Source organism: Cetorhinus maximus, chromosome 15 (genome assembly GCF_964194155.1).
Source record: "Cetorhinus maximus chromosome 15, sCetMax3.hap1.1, whole genome shotgun sequence".
NCBI lineage: Eukaryota > Metazoa > Chordata > Chondrichthyes > Lamniformes > Cetorhinidae > Cetorhinus > Cetorhinus maximus.
The window spans coordinates 37,745,517-37,767,046 of NC_135893.1; the positions used below are offsets into that span (position 1 = coordinate 37,745,517).

Sequence of the window (21,530 nt, forward strand, 5' to 3'; positions counted from 1 at the left end):
TAGATAATGGCAACAACTTTTATTTATATAGCACTTTTAGTGCAGTAAAATGTCCCAAGATGCTTCAGAGGAGCATCATAAAACAAGTATGACACCAAGCCAGGGTCAGATGCAGTTAGGAGGAGGTTCCTGTGGTGTGTAGACACTGACATGTTGGCCTGAATGCCCTGTGTATTGTCTTCAGGATTTACTCATTAATTTCACAGCTTTGACTTCACAGAATCATAGAATTGTTACGGTGCAGAAGGGAGGCCATTTGGCCCATTGTGTCTGCACTGGCTCTCTGAGCAACTCATCCAGTGCCATTCCCCCAAGGCGGGTGAATGGCTCAGCCAATTTTGTATCCATGTTGCTACCCTCCCTTTTATTCCATGAGCTGTAACTTTGCTCACAGTTCTGTTGTGCAGCACTGTATCAGATGCCTTTCGGAAGTCCCCATACACCACATCAGCAGCATTGCCCTCATTAAACTTTTCTCTTACTTCAAGAAACTCCAAGTTAGTTGAACAGGACTTTCCCTTATGAAATCCATGCTGGCTTTTCTTAATTACCCACATTTGTCCCCATATGACATTCTTCCTTTTCAAATAACAGTCTCATTCCCTTCAGAATGCTTCAATTGAACCTGCCTCCACCACAGTCTCAGGAAGTACATTCCAAACCCTAACCACTCACTACGTGAAAAAGCTTTTCCTCATATCGTGTTTGCTTCTTTTGCTAATAGCTTTCCCCCCTCATTCTCGATCCTTTCACAAGTGGGAACAGTTTCTCCCTACCTACTCTGTCCAGAACCCTCATAATTTTGAATACCTCTACCAAATCTCCTCTTAGCCTTCTTTACTCTAAGGAAAACAGTTCTAACTTCTCCAACCTATCTTCATAACTGAAGTTCCTCATCCCTGGAACCATTCTTGTGAACCTTTTCGACACTCTCTCCAGTGCCTTCACATCCTTCCTAAAGTACACCGCCCAGAACTGGACGCAGTACTCTAGCTGAGGCCGAACTACTGTCTTGTCCAAGTTCAACATAATCTCCTTGCTCTTGTACTCCATGCCCCAATGAATAAAGCCCAGGATACTGTTTAACTGCTCTCTCAACCCATCCTGTCACCTTTGGTGACTAATGCACATATACAGCCAGGCCCCTCTGTTCCTGCACCCGCTTCAGAGTTGTATCCTTTACTTTATATTGTCTCTCCATAATCTCCCTACCAAAGTGAATCAATTCACATTTCTTTGCATTGAATTTCCTCTGCCACCTGTCCGCCCGCTCCACCAACTTGTCTATGTCCCTTTTGAAGTTTTACACTATCCTCCTCACAGTTCACAGTGCTTCCAAGTTTTGCATCAACCACAAACTTTGAAATTGTTCCCTGTGCACCCTGGGCCATTAATATATATCAGGAAAAGCAAGGATCCCAACACTGATCCCTGGGCAACTCCACTGCGAACCTTTCTCCAGCAAGAAAAACATCCGTTCATCACTTTCCTGTCACTCAGCCAATTTTGTATCCATATTGCTACCCTCCCTTTTATTCCATGAGCTGCAACTTTGCTCACAGTTCTGTTGTGCAGCACTGTATCAAATGCCTTTTGGAAGTCCCCATACACCACATCAACAGCATTGCCCTCATCAAACTTTTCTCTTACTTCAAGAAACTGCAAGTTACTTAAACAGGACTTTCCCTTAAGAAATGCATACTGGCTTTTCTTAATTACCCACATTTGTCCATATGACTATTAATTTTGTCCTGAATTATTGTTTCTAGAAGCTTCCACACCACTGAAGTTAAACTGAACTGCCTGTAGTTGCTGGGCCTATCTTTACACCCTTTTTTGGTTATCCTATCTGTGTCTTGTCTTTTACCTCAGGATATGATATTTGTCCTGGTATACATAGCCTGTTGGAAGGAGTTTGACCTACTGCCTTTTTGCAGTTTGTGTGTATGTTTTCGCATCAGTTTTTTTTCCAGGGTCCCCTCCTGAAAGTGTTGACTCTGAGCTGGAGTGAGGCTGCAGTCAGCCTCTCCTAGTTAACTAGCTGAAGTATAGCTACAAAACTGGCATGTACCTGACCATGTAGAAAATTGCTCAAGTATGCCCTATCCACAAAAAGCAAGACAGGTGCTACCAAGCGGCACTTTACACAGCAACAACCTGCTCACTGACGCTCAGCTTGGGTTCCCCTGAGGCCATTCAGCTCCTGACCTCATTACAACCTTGGTCCAAATATGGACAAAAGACCTAAACTCAAGAGGGGAGTGAGAGTGACTGCCCTTGACATTAAGGCAGCATTTGACCGAGTGTGGCATCAAGAAGACCTAGCAAAACTGGATTCAATGTGAATCGGTGGGAAAATTCTCCGCTGGTTGGAGTCAAAGGAAGATGGCTGAGGTTGTTGGAGACCAATCATCCCAGACCCAGAATATTGCTTAGGACAGTGTCCTCGGCCCAAACATCTTCAGCTGCTTCATCAATGGCATTCCCTCCATCATTAGGGTGGAATTTGCTGATGATTGCACGATGTTCAGCATCATTCGCAACTCCTAAGGTACTGAAGCAGTCTGTGTCCTTATACAACAAGACCTGGACACTATCCAGGCTTGGGCTGATACGTGACAAGTAACATTTGTGTCAGGGTATGACCATCTCAGTAAATGAGCATCTAACCATCTCCCCTTGGCATTACCATCACTGAATCCCCCTCTCTCGACATCCTGGGGTTACCATTGACCAGAAACTGAAGTAGACTAGTCAAATAAATACTGTGGCTGCAAGAGCAGGTCAGAGGCTAGGAATCCACCTCCTGAGTCCCCAAAGCCTGTCCACCATCTACAAGGCATGAGTCAGGAGTGTGATGAATATTCTCCACTTGCCCAGATGTGTGCAGTTCCAACGACATGCAAGAAGCTTGAAACTATCCAGGACAAGGTAGCCTGCTAGATCGGCACCCCATCCAACAACTTAAATTTTCACTCCCTCCCCCATTGACGTGCAGTGGCAGCAGTGTGTACTATATGGAAGATGCAGTGCAGCAACTCACCAAACCTCCTTGGGCAGCACTTTCCAAACCTATGACCTCTACCACCTAGAAGGACAAGGGCAGCAGTTGTATGGGAGCACCATCACTCCAAGCCTCATACCATCCTGACTTGGTACAATATTGTCATTCCTTCATTGCCACTGTGTCAAAATTCTGGAACTCCATCCCTAATAGCATGGTGGTTGTGGCTGTCCCACTTGGACTACAGCAGTTCAAGAAGGCAGCTCACCACCACCTTCTCAAGGGCAATTAGGGATGGGCAACAAACGCTGGCCTTCCCAGCGATGCTCGCATCCCATGAAAGAATTTTTTAAAAGTATGATTCGTCAGGTGTCCGCCAGCCTTTCATACCTGTCCATATACCTCTATTTTATGGCTGATCCTGCTATTCATGGTTATTAGGCTCTTCACAAGGCCAATTATAGCCCACCCCAATCCTGTCCTCATCTGAAGAGACACTTCCAGCATGGAATAAAACTGTCTGGAATGGAAGCCTAGGCTGACTTCCCTTCCTCTCTCACATTGGGCTCTGTACTGTATGCTTAATCCATATATCTGTGGTGGTAAGAATTGGTCTTTTCTGTAGCAGCTATGCATCTCCTTTCTGTGTGAGATGCACTAGCCTGCCTTTCTGGTCCCGTGCATATAAAAATCATGGGTCGAGTTCCCATGACTTCCCTGTGGGTGAGCTTTGTAGGTGGGGTTCCTCAGGCAGAAAATTAGTCCAATTATTCATGCTGCTGAAAATCCTTTTCTGGGAATCTCTCTCAAGAAATTTCCCATGAGTGCAGTGCCTCCTCCTGGTTGATGAAGGCAGCATATCTGTTTGGAGTAGGGTGTGTGGAGGGGAGAAAATACCCAACAGTATAACCTAAGTTAGTTGGCCGGTTCCGTTTCCCTTTGAGGTCTTTGTTCATCTGTGGAAGATTCAGGGAAAGGAATTCTGCAGTTTAATGAATAATAAGATCTTGAACCGCATGACTATTTGTCTTTTTAATTCTGGCTTACCCTCTTTTACACACGTGTTGGGTCTCAGTGATGCTCTGTGCAAGAGCACTTGTCAACAAAGGCCAGTCCAGCTGTTAAACTTTATCGTTGAAGAGCAGCCAGTGGAGATTAGATGAGGGATTCATTTGGTTTGACAAGACCAGGCCAAACTGTTCTGCCTATAAGGTTGAAGTTATCCAGCTGTGGCTGTACTGAGTTTGATCAGGCCATCTCCTGGAAGCTTGCACTTTGGGCTGTCTTCAAGGAGGGTAATTGGATCACTTTGTACAGAAATAACTCGGGGCCCCCATTTCCAGTCATACATTCCGACCTTATTTTCATAAAATTCAGCCATTGACATTAATTAGAATTGAGTAACAAACATGAGCTTTGGCCTTGTATAGTATTGATGAAGAACGTGCAAAATTGTCAAGCAGGAAAAGACCAGCTGACCCATCAACCCTGCTCCAGCTCTCAGGTCAGCTGGTATGTTCTGAGTAAATACACACCACACCACCCAACCCCTCCTCACCAATTCCCCCCTCCCCTCTAATTCCACCCCTTCACTGCCCCTACCTCTGACGCAGGGTCATACAGACTTGAAACATTAGCTCTGTTTCTTTCTCCACAGATGCTGTCAGAGCTGCTGAGTTTTTCCAGCATTTTCTGTTAATGACGTTGATTAAGAGATAAATATTGGCCAGGATACCGGGGAGACCTGCTCTTTCAAATGGCATCATGGAACCTTTTACACCCACGTGAGAGAGCAGGTGGGGTCTTGGTTCGAAGTCTCATTCTTCAGTATTATATTTGTTCAGCCCCTGCCGTCGCTAAGAGGATTGAGAGCTGCAGATGATATTTCAGGTGTGTGGAGCTTGGCCAGCTGCCCAATGTCAAGGATTTTGAATAGTTTCAGATCTGAAACGAGGGGCCTGCGATGTGTCCTGGAGTTTCTGATGTTCATGCTATGTTTCTAATGCTAGGAACCTGCTCTCATCCAAGGAAAGCCCCTGGCCATAGCAGAGGCTGCTTTACCAGGTGCTTTAGAAGGATAGCCAAAAACATTGGGTCCCCACAAACCCCAGTACCTCCCTGCCTATGTTATATGCCTAAAATGATGGCTGCTGCTCTTTTTTAAGAAAGCACTTGCATTTATACAGCACCTTTCACAATCCCGGGGCACCCAAAATTGTTTAATACATGAGGAAGTGTTTTTGAAGTGTAGTTACTATTGTAGGAAAAGGGGGAGACAATTTTCAGGCAGCGAGCACCCACAAATGACAACGTGATAATGATGAGAGAAATTGTTTTTGTGACGATTGAGGGATAACTATTGGCCAGGGCACAGGCAAGGAAACACAGTGCATTTTAAAAAAATCTTTATTCTTTTGCATGTAGTTTGATAGAAAGCGGCTCTAAAACAGCTTCAGTTTGCTCTGAGTGGAAAGGGTGGTCGTGTTATTCTGACTTGTCTTTAGATGCTATATCTTACAGCAGTGAATGAGATCTGAAGTTGCGTTTTGATGCCTGTGGCTTCAGGTTCCTTCTCCTCCTCCTATTGGAAAGACCGTTCCATTTAATTAGTCTTTTTTTTTGGCCTGCAACACTTGCAGCAAAATCATTCCACTCAGTTTTGCATCTGTAGACAAGGCATTAGTGTTCCAAACAGGTGTTGGAATCAGCTCAGAGCCCTTTATTGGAATTTTAAACAAGGTATTGTGAAAATTGAGCCTCCACAATTTCTAGCTTTATTCAACTATCATTGCATCGGGCACTTCAGACACGGCGAGCTGCCAGTGATAGACTTTGGCCTGTTGTGCCAGACTGCGACTGTCTGATTGGACAGGGCGCCTAGGTTGGCACAATCCCTGACTAGCTCCTGGAAAAGGGCCATACACACTGGCAGTAAGCTGATCCCCATCATTGTGCCAACTGTTTTTATATCACCTGTAGTAAACAGGTCTATTCACAATCACAGGTGATTCCTGAGCTGTTGGAAGTTTGAAAATAACAATCACTGGGAGGTAACGAGTGTTCAGATATCTGGAAAGGGAGATGTTGGAGGAATGAAGTCTAGACTTGACAAAAATGTCGATAAGGTTTTCATCAGCAACAAGTTTGAGAGGGAGTGGAGGCAAATAATTTTCTTTTAAATTGTTTGCAGGATATGGGCTTCACTGGTTGAGCCAGCATTTATTGCCCATCCCTAATTGCCCTTGAGAAGGTGGTGGTGAGCTGCCTTCTTGAACCACTGCAGTCCATGTGGTGTAGGTATACCCACACTGCTGTTAGGGAGGGAATTCCAGGATTTTGACCCAGCAACAGTGAAGGAACGGTGATATATTTCCAAATCAGGATGGTGAGTGGCTTGGCGGAGAGCTTCCAGGTGGTGGCGTTCCCATCTATCTGCTGCCCTTGTCCATTTAGATGGTAGTAGTCATGGGTTTGGAAGGTGCTGTCTAAGGAGCTTTGGTTTCTGCAGTGCACCTTGTAGATGGTGCACACTGCTGCCACTATGTGTCAGTGGTGTAGGGTGTAAATGTTTGTGGATGTGGTGCCAATCAAGCGGGCTGCTTTGTCCTGGATGATGTCAAGCTTCTTGAGTGTTGTTGGAGCTGCACTCATCCAGGCAAGTGGAGGGTATTCCATTACACTCCTAACTTGTGCCTTGTAGATGGTGGACAGGCTTTGGGAAGTCAGGAGGTGAGTTACATTTAATTAAACTGGAAAATGCATGTCTGAAATTTAGATTAGCCTGAAGATGCACTCAGCACACATGGAGATACAAGCATTTGGTACACAGAGATTGAGCAATGCATCACAGGCTCAGAGATTCAGCAAAACCAATGATTAGAGAATGAGTTGAGTGGGCCTTTAGGAACAAACTTGCATGCATCAAGCACCTTTTATGAGCTAAGGACATCCTAAACGTGTTGGCTGAATAATGGCTAGAGTGTGGGAGGCAAGTCATGTGATGAAACCTCCAGGAAATGTTTAATCATAGTTGGCAACCCTACATCCTACAAGTGCTGGAGCATTTCCCAGTACAATAGATTGGAACCTCCTCATCTTCCAATGCCACCTTAGCTCCTGGGACTTTTGTCCCAGAATTTTCTAATCCCTCGAGCTTTCCAAATGCTGGAAATACTCAGCAGGCCATGCAGTATTCTCTCTCCGATTTCTAGAATCCGCAGTCCTTTGCCTTCTAATTTTCTACGCTTATTGCATTTAAAACCATTTTCTAACTCATTCTCAATAAATATATAATATGTATATATAAAAACACACATATATAAAAATTGCCCCTCTAAATGACAGGGCATTTTTCCACATTCCAGCGACTGATGAAGTGCAAGCTGTGTTTGACCGTTACGCCAGCTGGTGACCACGTCTGGCAGCACCTGCTTCACTCACACTTCAAAGGCAGCAGGAGATGAAATGCTGTCATCTTAAACACTCTTATCTGGAATAGGAAAACACTGAGCCCATTTAATTTTAAGGCTCGGTTTTTACTCACCATCAGTGCACATGTGCTGGACGGCAACATTTTAGACATATCACTGTTGGTTCAGTTAGTTGCCATCGCACAGCAAGAACTGGGTATTCAGCAAGAATCAGAGAGAGATTTTCAATGATGCTGGTCACTGTGACCTGCTGAGGAACTCGGGGGCAGTTTGGAGGCTGGACTTAAATGGGCTTTTACAGTTTGCAGTGCCTAATTTTAAACAGCATATTTTAAGAACTATTTCTTATGTAGAAGCACTTTGTTAAAAATGCTGCATTAAAGTACTGATACAAGACCCCACACTGGAAAGCTTCTGTGCAGAATGTGATTAGGTTTGCAGCTGAAATTGCCTTGATTGTGCTGCAGAATTTTAGGATATCTGTTTATATTAATTACCTACAGCACTGCAATTGCATATGTTCAATAAATGGCTGCATGCATGAGTGGTTAAAGTCTGGTATACACTGCCTGAGATTGTGATGAAGGCAGGTTCAATTGAGGCATTCAAAAGGGAATTGGACCGTTATCTGTAAAGGAAAAATGTGCAGGGGTTACGGGGAGAGGGCAGGGGAATGGCACTAAGGGAATTGCTCATTTGGAGAGCTGGTGCAGGCACGATGGGCTGAGTGGCCTCTTTCTGCGCTGTAACAATTCTGAGATTCTGTGAAAAGCAACTTCTGTTGTACCTTTAACATCATAAAACATCCTAAAGGTGCTTCACCAGGAGTGTTACAAAAAAAAATGCCACCCAGCCACATAAGGAGATATTAGGTCAGATGGCCAAATGCTTGGTCAAAGAGATGGCTTTTAAAGCGTGTCTTAAAAGGGGAAAGAGAGGTGGAAAGGTATAGGGAGGGTATTCCAGAGCTTAAGGACTAGGCAACTGAAGCCACAGCAGCCAATGGTCGAGTGGTTAAAATCGGGGATGCTCAAGAGGCCAGAACTAAAATAGCACAGATATCTCAGAGTGTTGTAGGTAGGGTTGCGGACTCTGGCTGGACATCTTCCAGGAGATGTCGGCGGAAGTGATGTCACTGAAAGCTGACGGTGTGGCATGAGCAGGTTCTGAGGAAAACAGACTGAAGCTTCAATTGAACCCACTGCAAAAGCCCATTTCGTACCGGCTAAAACTACTTGTTTAAATTCTCACCAATTTGCACAATAGCTTCATTTTTAACACACGTCTGTGTGACCTGCATCAGTACTAGTTTACATTTTATGTCATCAGTTAATAATCAGATCGCAGTTTTACAGTGAATGATGAACTTCTGTGTATGAATTATTGAGCATATCAATTTATTACCTTGCACGAAATATCGTTCTAAAATCTCCTGGATTGATTTCAATAGCCACCAGGAGACAGAAGCCAATTCCGATGGACTCCTAGCTGTTCCGGGAGGATTGGCAAACCTAGTTGTGGAGTTGGAGGATGAGGCCATGGAGGGAATTGGAAAACAATTTTAAAATCAAGACTTTGCTTGACCAGGAGCCAGTGTAGGTCAGTGAGCTCTGGATTGATCAAGGAATGGCTCTGGGTGTGAGTTAAGGCACTGGCAGCTGAATTTTAGAGGATAGAATGTGAGAGGCTAGCCAGGAGTGCGTTGGGATAGTCGAGTCTGAAGGTAACAAAGGCATTGTTGGGGGTTTTAGTAGCAGAACTTAGACAGAGGTAATGGAGGTGGAAACCGTGGTCTTAGTACGAATATGAGGTCGGAAGCTTACCCCGGGGTCAAATATGACACCAAGGTTGTGAACGGACTGGCTTAATCTCAGACTGTTGCCAGGGAGACTTTCTTGTCTGTCCCCCATAACCCTTGACTCCCTTGTCGATCAAAAATCTATTCAACAAGCCCTGAATATCTTCACTTACCCAGCCTCCACTGCTTTCAGGGGAAAAGAGTTCCACAGACTAATGACCCACTGAGAGAAAAAAAATTCTCCTCATCTCTATCTTAAATGGGAGACCCCTTATTTTTACACTGTGCCGCCTAGTTCTAGGCTCCCCCACAAGGGGAAACATCCTCTCGGCATCCACTCTGTCAAGCCTCAGGATTTTATGTTTCAATAAGATCACCTTTCATTCTTCTAAACTCCAATGAGTACAGGACCAAACTGCTCAACCTTTTCTCATTGTATAACCCCTTCATCCCTGGAGTCAATTTAGCGAACCTTCTCTGAATTGCTTTGAATGCAGTTACATTCTTTCTTAAGTGAGGAGATCAAAGGAGTACTCTGTACTCCAGATGCAGTTCAACCAAGGCCCAGTACAGCTGTGGCAACACTTCCCTACTTTTATATTCCATTCCCCTGACAAAAAACACCAACATTCCATTTGCCTTCCTAATCACTTGCTGTACCTGCATACTAACTTTTTGTGATTCATGAGCTAAGCCTATCATTCAACCACCAATCAAGTGGTTTATTTGTAACAAATTGCATTTAGTTTTACATGTACTGATTGGGTCCTTGTATGTAAAATTGCTGAAACTGCTGAGCGACTTGAGCCAGTTAATGAAGTTTTTCCAGTTTGGAAGCTTTGTCTCAAATCAGTGATTTGATGTTCTTTCTGTACAGATGGAATGTGAATTTACTGCAAAATAAAAGGCTTTCTCTTTTCTTGTCTCTTCAGATTGTAAATGCATCAAAGGTTTTAGATGAAGTCCCGATCCCAGAGGACTCCGAGCTGGACCAGAGCCATTTTCGACGGCGGAGGTTCCCCGTGGAATCTGATGATGAGGACTTTGTAGCATCTGCTGGTAAGATGATAAAGGAATCCAATAGAAAGATGGGATGAAATTTGACTACTAACATTAGAACGGCTGATTCCGTATCCAGTGCACAAAGAGAGAAAGACTGCTCCTTTCCCCTATGCTCTGTGGAATTTGATGGCTCCTTGCTGGGCTGAGGTTTCACTGGCACTCTCCAAGACAAGGTCAGCTGGCTATTATTCATGTCCAATCCAATATGAAAGAGTGCCTCTTTTACCATGGGAGCATCACAGTAAATCTTCATGCTGCCCTCACCCAATGGTCACTTCCTGTATTGCCAGTGAGGCTTGCTGGCTGGTGCCATGCTGACGGGGGTGATGGAGGCGGGGGGGCTGAGGGTGAGAAGGGAATGGTCGCTGACCAGTGCCATGGTGGGGAATAGGGGGCTGCTGCAGGCTTGTAATCAGGAGCTGGAGTTCTATTGATTCTTCCCTCCTTGCCCTGGGGTTCTGGAGTTAATTTTAATGCCTGGTCTAGCTGAGGGCAGCTAGCCAAACACAGGATGGGAACCAAACCTGAAGGCCTTCATTGTCTCTGTTATTCAGCCATTGAAAGGCCAAAACTTGCTGAGCCATTGCAGAACTTCCCTTTATTGATAAAGCAAGTCCACAAGTTATTAACAGCTACACTGAGATATGCGTCACCAGCTGACTTAAGGTAAGCTGAAACAAAAGGTGGATTAGTGTCACACTCTTGAATCGGGGAGGGGTGGGGAAGGTATAAACATGGTTTCCTCTTAAATTACTCTGGACAAAACAGTATTTTGTTGAAGAAAGTGTTCTGAGCAGGTGTCCTGAATGTGTATCTCTGAGGCTAACAGATTCAGGTTCAAGACAGGGGTTTTGGGATGGTTGATTCACACAATAGCCTCACTCTAGTCTTGTCAGTTGTTTGCCCCCACTCTGTATGTCAGCTGCTCAATGTGGTTTCGGTTGGGCAGCCTCCACACAGCTACTCACGGGCCTACAGCGCAGTAATGCCTTAAATCTCCTGTAAATCAGTGTGCAAATTGAAATTCAAATTATTGGATAATTAACTGACTTTGCACTTTGAATTACCAGGAGTAGACCGTCCACCCAAATCGCAACGTAACGTCTTAAGAAAGACCTGGAATTATTGTAATTGTTTATGGAGAATTTGCTGTTCTTTTGCCAGAGGGGAGTGCTGAGTTCGAAGAGGGCAGCACACCCAGCACAGTTGAAACTGAGGGTGAGATTCCAACAATATCAGTGATTCCAAAGCAAAAAACAGGTAAGAAAATGTCACTAAGTTACTTTGACTGCTCTTCACTGTATGTTGTATATGCTGCTAATGTGGGATTGCTTTAGGGAGGCTGGAAAGGCTGCATTTGCTGCCAATATGTGCATGCGCAGTTGTATGCTGATGGTAGGCCCAGGTTAGCGGCCACCATCTTTATGGGGGGCAATGCGTTGCAGGGTGCATGTGCAGCCACCATCTTTATAGGGGGCAATGTCCAGCGGGGTCATGCGCAGCCACCATCTTTATAGGGGCAATGTCCAGCGGGTGCATGCGCAGCCACCATCTTTATAGGGGGCAGTGTGTAGCAGGACTCGTTCGCAGCCATCACTGTACCTGGCAGCAGGAAGAGAATGTTGGAATTCTATCCTGGACTGACAGTGATGGATTTTGGAAACTCCTTTTACAGGGGGTTCGAAGGGAAGGATTTGTAGATGGGAAACTAAAATCTTTTCCTTGCGAGATACTTGATTGCAGTCATGTGCTTGTTGTTACTAAACTCTGTCTCAGTACCCCAGTAATGTAAGTGGATTATAGGTTGCTGTGAGTGTTAGACTATATTGCCTGTCCTCATTCTTCCCCCTTCTGCCACTCTGAGTTCCAGGCTGCAGGTTTCAGCAGCCATGTAGAGATCTTTGAAGATAAATTCCCCTGCTTTTTTTGACCAACATTTATCCCCTAACCAACACCAAGACTGATAAATGTTTTTCAAATACTGTTTATAAGACCTTGTAGTATACAAATTAACTGCCATAGAATAGCAATAGCTACAGTCCAGGATTATTTCTTAGGCTGTTATGTACTTGAGTCACCCCCAGAATGTGGATTGGGCTCAGTGAATGTGAGTTCTCACATCCTAGCTTGTTGGAGATGTGCAGGAGTGGAATCATGTTGAGGGTAACTTATGGCACTGCGGCAGGAGAGAATTTCCTGGCCTCATCCTACCTGGCTTCTGCAAACAGCTAAAACTCTGTGCAACAGCCAGTGGCCTTTGCTCCGACTGCTCTGTCCTCTTACGAAATCCTCTTCCTCTTCCCTTATGATTTCATTGACGGTAGAACCTGCATCTTGGCTCTCTTCTCCAGAAATCCCTTCTTCAACCAATCTGTGCTTCTGATTCTTTCTTATTTTCAAAGACATGTTTATTGGGAGGCGATGGCGTAGTGCTATTGTCGCTAGACTAATACTCTAGAGACCCAGGGTAATGCTCTGGGGGCAAAAAGAAAAAATGCTGGAAAAGCTCAGCAGGTCTGACAGCATCTATGGAGAGAAAGACAGAGTTAACGTTTCGACAGATGCTGCCAGACCTGAGTCGTTCCAGCATTTTTTGATACTGTTTCGTATTACCAGCATCAGCAGTATTTTGCCTTTATCTTAACGCTCTGGGGACCTGGGTTTGAATCACACCACAGTAGATGTTGGAATTTGAATTCGATAAAAATCTGGAATTAAAAGTCTGATGATGAAACTATTGTTGATTGTTGTTAAAACCTACCTAGTTCACTAATTTAGGGAAGGAAATCTGCCGTCCTTAGCTGGTCTGGCCTACTTATGACTCCAGACTCACAGCAACGTGGTCGACTCTTATATGCCCTTTGAAATGGCCCCAGTTGTAACAAACCACTATAAAGTCTCAAAAAAGGAATGAAACCCGATGGACCACCCGGCATCGACCTAGGCATCAGAAACGACAACAGCAATCTCAGCCCTGTCGACCCTGCAAAGTCCTCCTTAGTAACATCTGGGGGCTAGTGCCAAAATTGGGAGAGCTGTCTCACAGACTGGTCAAGCAACAGCCTGACATACTCATCCTCGCAGAATCATATCTGAGAGATAATGTCCCAGACACCACCATCACTATCCCTGGGCCTGCCCCAGCGGCAGGATGGACTCAGCAGAGGTGGCGGCAGCATGGTATACAGTCCTCAACATCGACTCCGGATCCCATGAAGTCTCATGGCATCAGGTCGAACATGGGCAAGAAAACCTCCTGCTGATTACCACGTACCGCCCTCCCTCAGCTGATGAATCACTGCTCCTCCATGTTGAACACCACTTGGAGGAAACACTGAGGGTGGCAAGGATGCAGAATATACTCTGGGTGGGGGACTTAAACGCTTATCACCAAGAGTGGCTCAGTAGCATCACTGTTGACCGAGCTGGCCGAGTCCTAAAGGACATAGCTGCTAGACTGGGTCTGCAGCAGGTGGTAAGGGAGCCAACAAGAGGGAAAAATATACTTGACCCCATCCTCACCAACCTGCCTGCCCCGGATGCATCTGCCCATGTCTATATTGGTAGGAGTGACCACTGCACAGTCATTGTACAGACAAAATCCCTCCACATTGAGGATACCCTCCATCGTGTTGTGTGGCACTACCATCTGCTAAAAGGGATAGCTTTCGAACAGATCTAGCGACTCGAGACTGGGCATCCATGAGGCGCTGTGGGCCATCAGCAACAGCTGAATTGTACTTGAACACAATCTGTAACCTCATGACCCGGCATATCCCCCACTCTATCATTACCATCAAACCAGGGGGATAAACCCTGGTTCAATGAAGAATGCAGGAGGGCATGCCAGGAGCTGCACCAGGCATACAGGACTACTTGCATGCCAAACAGCATAAGCAGCAAGTGATAGACAGCGCAAAGTGATCCCACAGCCAATGGATCAGATTTGAGCTCTGTAGCCCTGCCACATCCAGTTGTGAATGGTGGCGGACAATTAAACAATTCACTGGAGCAGGTGGCTCCACAAATATCCCCATCCTCAATGATGGGGGAGCCCAGCGCATCAGCACAAAAGACAAGGCTGAAGCATTTGCCACAATCTTCAGCCAGAAGTGCCAAGCCTTATCCTTCTTCAGAAGTCCCCAGCATCACAGATGCCAGTCTTCAGCCAATTCAATTCACTCCACGTGATATCAAGAAATGGCTGAAGACACTGGATACCGCAAAGGCACTGACCCTGACAGTATTCCAGCAATAGTACTGAAGATTTGTGCTCCAGAACTTGGCACAACCCTGGTCAAGCTGTCCCTGTACAGCTACAACACTGACATCCACCCAGCTTTGTGGAAAATTGCCCAGATATGTCCTGTCCACAAAAAGCAGGACAAATCCAACCCAGCCAATTACCGCCCCATCAGTCTACTCTCGATCATCAGTAAAGTATTGGAAAGCGTCATCAACAGTGCTATCAAGTGACACTTGCTTAGCAATAACCTGCTCACTGGCGCCCAGTTTGGGCTCTGCCTGGGCCACTCGGCTCCTGACCTCATCACAGCCTTGGTTCAAATATGGATGAAGGAGCTGAACTCCTGAGGTGAGGTAAGATTGACTGCCTTTGACATCAAGGCAGCATTTGACCGAGTGTGGCATTAAGGAGCCCCAGCAAAACTGGAGTCAATGGGAATTGGAGAAAACGATTCACTGCTTGGAGTCATACCTAGCACAAAGGAAGATGTTTATGGTTGTTGGAGGTCAGTGATCTCAGCTCCAGGACATCACTGCAGGAGTTCCTCAGGGTAGTGTTCTCGGTCCAACCATCTTCAGCTGCTTCATCAATGACCTTCCTTCCATCATAAGGTCAGAAGTGGGGATGTTCGCTGATGATTACACAATGTTCAGCACCATTCGTGACTCCTCAGATACTGAAGCAGTCCATGTCCAAATGCAGCAAGACCTGGACAATATCCAGGCTTGGGCTGACAAGAGGCAAGTTACATTCGTGCCACACAAATGCCAGGCAATGACCATCTCCAACAAGAGAGAATCTAACCATTGCCCCATGATGTTCAATGGCATTACCATCAGTGAACTCCCCCCACTATCAAGATCCTGGGGGTTACCATAGACCAGAAAGTGAACTGGACTAGCCATATAAATACTGTGGCTACAAGAGCAATTCAGAGGCCAGGAATCCTGTAATGATTAACTCACCACCTGACTCCCCAAAGCCTCTCCACCATCCACAAGTCAGGAGTGTGATGGAATACTCCTCACTTGCCTGAATGAGTGCAACTCCCACTACACTCAAGAAGCTTGACACCATCTAGGACAAAGCAGCCCGCTTGATTGGCACCACATTCACAAACATTTACTCCCTCCGCCACCGATGCACAGTAGCAGCAGTGTGTACCATCTACAAGATGCACTGCAGAAATTCACCAACAATCCTTGGAGGGCAACTCCCAAACCCACGACCGTTACCATCTAGAAAGACATGGGCAGCAGATAGACGGGAACACCACTGCCTGGAAGTTCCCCTCCAAGTCACTCACCATCCTGACTTGGAAATATATCACCGTTCCTTCACTGTCGCTGGGTCAAAATCCTGGAACTCCCTCCCTAACTGCACTGCGGGTGTACCTACACCACATGGACTGCAGCAGTTCAAGAAAGCAGCTCACCACCACTTTCTCAAGGGCAACTAGGGATGGGTAATAAATGCTGGCCCAGCCAGCGAAGTTCACATCCCCTAAATGCATTTTTTTAAAAAAACTTGTTTCTATGGCAATATTTTTCACCCTATATCACGTAAATATTAATAAGAGACAAATTTCAGCTTGTCACTGAATTAGAAAATCACAAGGGCGTTAAACTGATGTTCAGCGCAGGGGAGCCCCGTGTACCCAGTGGGAGGATGGGGGAGCCTGAGCCCCATGTGGGGGGGGAACTAACTTGGCCAGCTGTAAGGAAAAATATTTTTAAAATGACAAACAGCATAAAGAAAAGGCTCCAAATAAACAGCCCTCACTATGACTTGTGATTAGGGGAATGACTCACCAATATTTAGAACCAGCTATAAAAACAAAACTAACTATGCTCCAAAAACTGAACAGTAATATGGAGCTAAAAGCACTGCATATATGGCTGCAACATCTAAAGTAAAAATGCTGGCAACCAGGCTGCAGCCAGGAAAACCATTGTGACTGTATTGAAATGAATGTGCTCCTTATACTAGAGGAATGTCGGGACTGCACAATAGTTGGAATGATTTGCCTCTCTACAATTTTTAAAGGTTTTTGATGATTCTCATCACCCTGCTCCTTTGCCTGATTTTAGACTTGACAGATGATTGCAATCTTATTTCTAACTCAGCTGGCTGAGTGTTGCAATATATTTGAAAAGCTTGTCAGAGTTTATGCTCAATGACGTGATTGACTTTCAGAGAGGGAACAAGCATTTGGGCCTAGACTTTCTTTTTGAAAGTTTCCTGATGAGTATTTTGGGATTATTGCATGCAGTTCACAAGGTTGCAGCTGTTGAAATGGGACCCTTATTTATTACACTATATTGTTCACTGCCCTCCCAAAATAGGGAATAATTTCACAGTATGGAGCAAGTCTGCAATTAGCAGACTAACTCATTTCACATGGGCTTAATATAGTCATCTGTACAGTTGAGCTTTGCAGTCTAGTTTTAAACAAGGCTCCGATCAGTATGTTTATGCTTGCTGGTCTCAGAGTTCCTGAGCCTAACATTGTGCTCAATTTCTAAGCGTTTTGCTGAAATCATCATGCGAACACAGGAATTGCTGATAGACAAAGGATCAGCATTTCTCTAGTTTAGCTTCTACCATCTTGCTGGTCACATGATATAATTAATAATGGAGCTGTTGACTAATCGCACCAATCAGTTGCTATCAAATAACCTAAAACAGACCCAGGTATGCGACGAAGAACTTTGGGTCCAGAGGTCCAAAATCACTTGCCCTTCCCAAGCATGCTACACTCGCCACATGTCATTTATTAAATTACACACACAATGTATCCCAAGATGTTATTTCCTATATAAAAAAAAATCCATCGAGTTTGCATTTGGACAAATCAACACTTCCTGTTTTCTCCCCACCTCTTGAAGGTACCTGTTTCATAAACTTACCACTCACTCCCTGGAATGAAATTTGTAAACCCCTCCTACTTGCTGTGTTGGCATGGCAGCAGTGACACATGAGAAGCTTAACAGAAGTGAATTTTGTGTTGGTCACAAGAGCATCAGGAGGTGGAAATTCCTCTGGAATCCTAGCAAAAATAGTAGACACAAGGGAAAAGGTGTGGAATATTGATGGATAGTTCTGCTGTATTGATCATCTATACTTAACATGGCACTGAGCATTTCTATTCAAAAATAGAAGCCAGAATGCTAATGTGAAATTTAGAAAACTCTGATTTAGTAAAATACCTTGTTAAAGGCTGTGGTGAATAAGCAGGCAAGTGGGACTACACCAGAGTGCTCATTGGAAAAAAGGACTGAGAAACTGTTGATTCTAAGAAGGGGCGACTTAGAAGAAAGCTACTGTTATCCTTGGATTTAAGCCTATACTCTAGGCTGAAATATTCCATGAAATATTATGGAATGCTATCAGAGATGCTATCCTTCAGAGAGATGGTGGATCAGGCAGATGTTAAGGACCTGAAGGCACTGCTCAGACAGTAGTAGGGACTTCTCTCACTATTTTTAACTATGTTCCTCAACTCACAACACCAAAATACAGAGTAGTCATTTAATTGCTATTTGAGGAGCCTTGCTGTGTACAAAATGGCTGCCATATTAACCACTTCAAAATAGTTCATTCTGTGAAAGACATTGAAGCATTTCTCAGATGTGATAGAGTGCTGCGTTCATTTAACTGGAGATTGTAGTTTTGGCTCAATAAAGGACAGTTTAGGGCATCAGTTGAAGTCAAGGGCCTTCGGTACATAATCTGGGCTGATAGTTCAGTGCAGTACTGAGGGAGCACTGTCTTGTTGGAGGTGATGTCTTTCATTTGAAACATCACACTTGGGGTCTCTGTTAATTGTATAAATTAGGATAAGTATGTATACAGAAGTGGGGCACTCATTGGTTAATTACTTGTGCACATATAAAGAGACACTGCGGGGGGGTAGAACCCGAGTTCTGCCCCTCCATTACGGCTGTGTTTATGGCCGGGTGGCCCTGGAGAGAGTGCACACAGTGTCCACCGGCATGCCCGAGGTCTTCAGCGCTCAGTGGGCACCGTACCGTGGGGGCTGGGGTGCATCACCAGCACCCCTGGAAATGACATTTTGATTTGGTTTTTGTAAGTTTCTTTTGAGGTTTTGTTTTTCTTACAGTGCCCCATCAGGAGCTGCTTACTCCCTTTAATTTATTGATTTTGTGAAATAGAATCAATATATTTTTTGAAAAACGTATAAAGAGGCACTGGGCAGTTGAGGAGGGGGGTTGTTCGACCTGACTGTTTGTCTCTCTTTCGTGGTTACATCCCGTGCCTGGGTGTCCCTGGAGAGGGCGCATGTGGTGTTCGCTGGTACATTTGAAGCCTTCCACAACCAGTGGGTGCCGCAGGGGCTGGAGTGCATCATCAGTCCTCAAAATTTTATTTTAGTTTAATTTTGGTAAGTTTCCATTGAAGTTTATGCTTTTAGTTACAGTGCCCCTTTAAGGGGCTGTCAATTTGATTTTTTTTTTTACTTATTCATGGGATGTGGGCTTCGCTGGGTTGATCGGCATTTATTGCCCATTCCTAGTTGCCCTTGAGGAGGTGGTGGTGATGAGCTGCCTTCTTGAACCGCTGCAGTCCATGTGGTGTAGGTAAACCCACAGTGCTGTTGGGGAGGGAGTTCCAGGATTTTGACCCAGCGACAGTAATTAGTTAATTTGTTGGTTTGATTTGGGGGGGGGGGGGTCATTTGACCCAACTGTCTGCCTCTCTTCCATGGTTACAGCCATCCCTGGATGTCCCTGGAGAAAGGACTACTTAGTGTCTACCAGCTTGAGGCCTTCCACAACTGCTGAGCGCCACAATAGCTGGAGTGCATTACCACTCCCTATAATGGCATTTTAATTTAAATTTCCTTTGATATTTTTGTTTTAATTACAGTGCCCCTGTAAAGGTGGTTAATTGTTTATTTTTTATTAGTTAATTGATGCCGGGGAGGCAATGGCATAGTGGTAATAGCAAAATACCGCGGATGCTGGAAATCTGAAACAAAAACAGAAAATGCTGGAAAAACTCAGCAGGCCTGACAGCATCTGTGGAGAGAAAGACAGAGTTAACGTTTTGAGTCCATATGACCCTTCCTCAGCTCTGAAGAAGAGTCATGTGGACTTGAAAAGTTAACTCTGTTTCTCTCTCCGCAGATGCTGCTAGACCTGCTGAGTAATGGCATAGTCGTATTGTCACTGGGCTATTATTAATGTGCTGGGGAGCCGGGTTCGAATCTCACCACGGCAGATGATGAAATTTGAATTCAATAAAAATCTGAAATTAAAAGTCTAATGACCACAAAACCATTGCCAATTGTCGTAAAAACCCATCTGGTTCACCAATGGACTTAATTTATCCTCCAGACAAATCTGCTGTGACTCTAGAACCGCAGCAATGTGGTTGACTCTTAAATGCCCTCTGAACAAGGGCAATTAGGGATGGGCAATAAATGCTGGCCTAGCCAGCGACGCCCACATCCCATGAACAAATAAAAAGAATATAAAGAGACATTGCTTCTTTCAAATGGGGTGCTTTGTTGAATAAGTGTTAGCAGAAGTTGCATAAAGAGACACTTACACTGGCAATAGGTTGTAGAGTTAGGAACTATATGATTATAATATTTTACTTGTGAATAAATCTAAAACTGAGTAAACATTGACTTCTGGTCTCCTTCACCAACTGGCTGTCAAAAGTTTAACAGTTTCATTGGCCTCTTCAGATGGGCAGTAAAAGATCCATTCTTCACATTGACATTATTCACATGGGAGCAGGGGAGTCCTCCCACTGTCCTAAACAAGCATTTTCCCCTCAGCTAACATCACCAAGCTGGGTAGCTGATCATTTAACTCGTTTGAAGTTTGTGCATTCTTGCTGAATGCAAGTTGGCTGTTGCATTTGTCGATTAACAGAGACTTTTCTGCTAAGGTAAGGCATTGGCTGTGCAACACATAGGGAGGTTCTGAGCATTTGAAAGGTGCTATATAAATGCAAGTTAGCCCTTATTCCATGAAAGAAGTGGGGATTTCTTCTCGGCTATCCATTAAGCAAACTTAATAGAAATAATTTGCATTTATATAACACCTTTCACAACCTCAGTATAGCCAGAGCCAAAGAAGTCACTTGCAATGTGCAAGTTAGTAAATGCACCAGAATGTGAACCTTCAGATATTCAAGATTACAGTTGAAATTTTCACACACGGTATATCTGTAGCCAGCACTGTACTCTACTTCCTGCATCTAATTAATTCACGAGCTTGTCTGTAATGTTTACTTCAAAAGGCTCCAGAAATCTGCAGGAAGGCTTATGGAACCTTAGTTAATCTGTACCAAAAATAGAAGTGGAGATATGTTTGAAAATAATTGTGGCAGGAGTAATTTTGCAAAATGTTTGGATACAGGCCAGGATACTGGCTTCAATTTATTTGCCTTTTGACACTCTCTTGGTTCTGTACCAGTTGTACAGATGTTCTGTACACGTTTATTCGGACCTTAAAAACTGTCCTAGCAGGCCTAACCAGCTTCCAAAAACCTGGGTGCCTCACTGTCTATATCTTCATTGCCTGTCTTTATCTTCTTTGCACTAAGTCCCGTTCGCCCATCCACCCCTGAGCTCACTGAACGACATTGGTTCCTGGTCTAACAATCCCTCATTTAAAAAAAAAAAAATTCCCATCTTTGTCTTCAGATCCCTCTGTCGCCTTCTCCTCTCTATTCCTGAAACCTCCCCCAGCTTACAACTCTCCAGAAACTCAACGTTCTTGAACTCTGACCTCTTGTGCATCCTCTACTTCCTTCACTCTACCATTGGCTGCTGTGTCTTCATCCGTCTAGACCCTAAGCTCTCGAATTCCTACCCTTTGGGGGAGACGGTGGCTTGGTAGTAATGTCACTGGACTAGTAATCTCGTGGCCCAGGCTATTCCTCTGGGAGCACGGGTTCAAATCCTGCCATGGCAGCTAGTAGAATTTAAACTCAATTAATAAATCTGGAATT

General features: G+C 44.6%; 1 protein-coding gene across 1 annotated transcript in view; it reads left to right on the top strand.

Annotated features, from left to right (window-relative positions):
* Positions 1 to 21,530, top strand: part of hspg2 (heparan sulfate proteoglycan 2) — a 524,258-nt gene that overhangs the window by 128,416 nt on the left and 374,312 nt on the right. The window contains exons 2-3 of the mRNA XM_078558280.1: positions 10,165 to 10,291; positions 11,459 to 11,554. Of these exons, the coding sequence (XP_078414406.1) occupies positions 10,165 to 10,291; positions 11,459 to 11,554 (223 nt within the window). The remainder of the gene's footprint in view (positions 1 to 10,164; positions 10,292 to 11,458; positions 11,555 to 21,530) is intronic.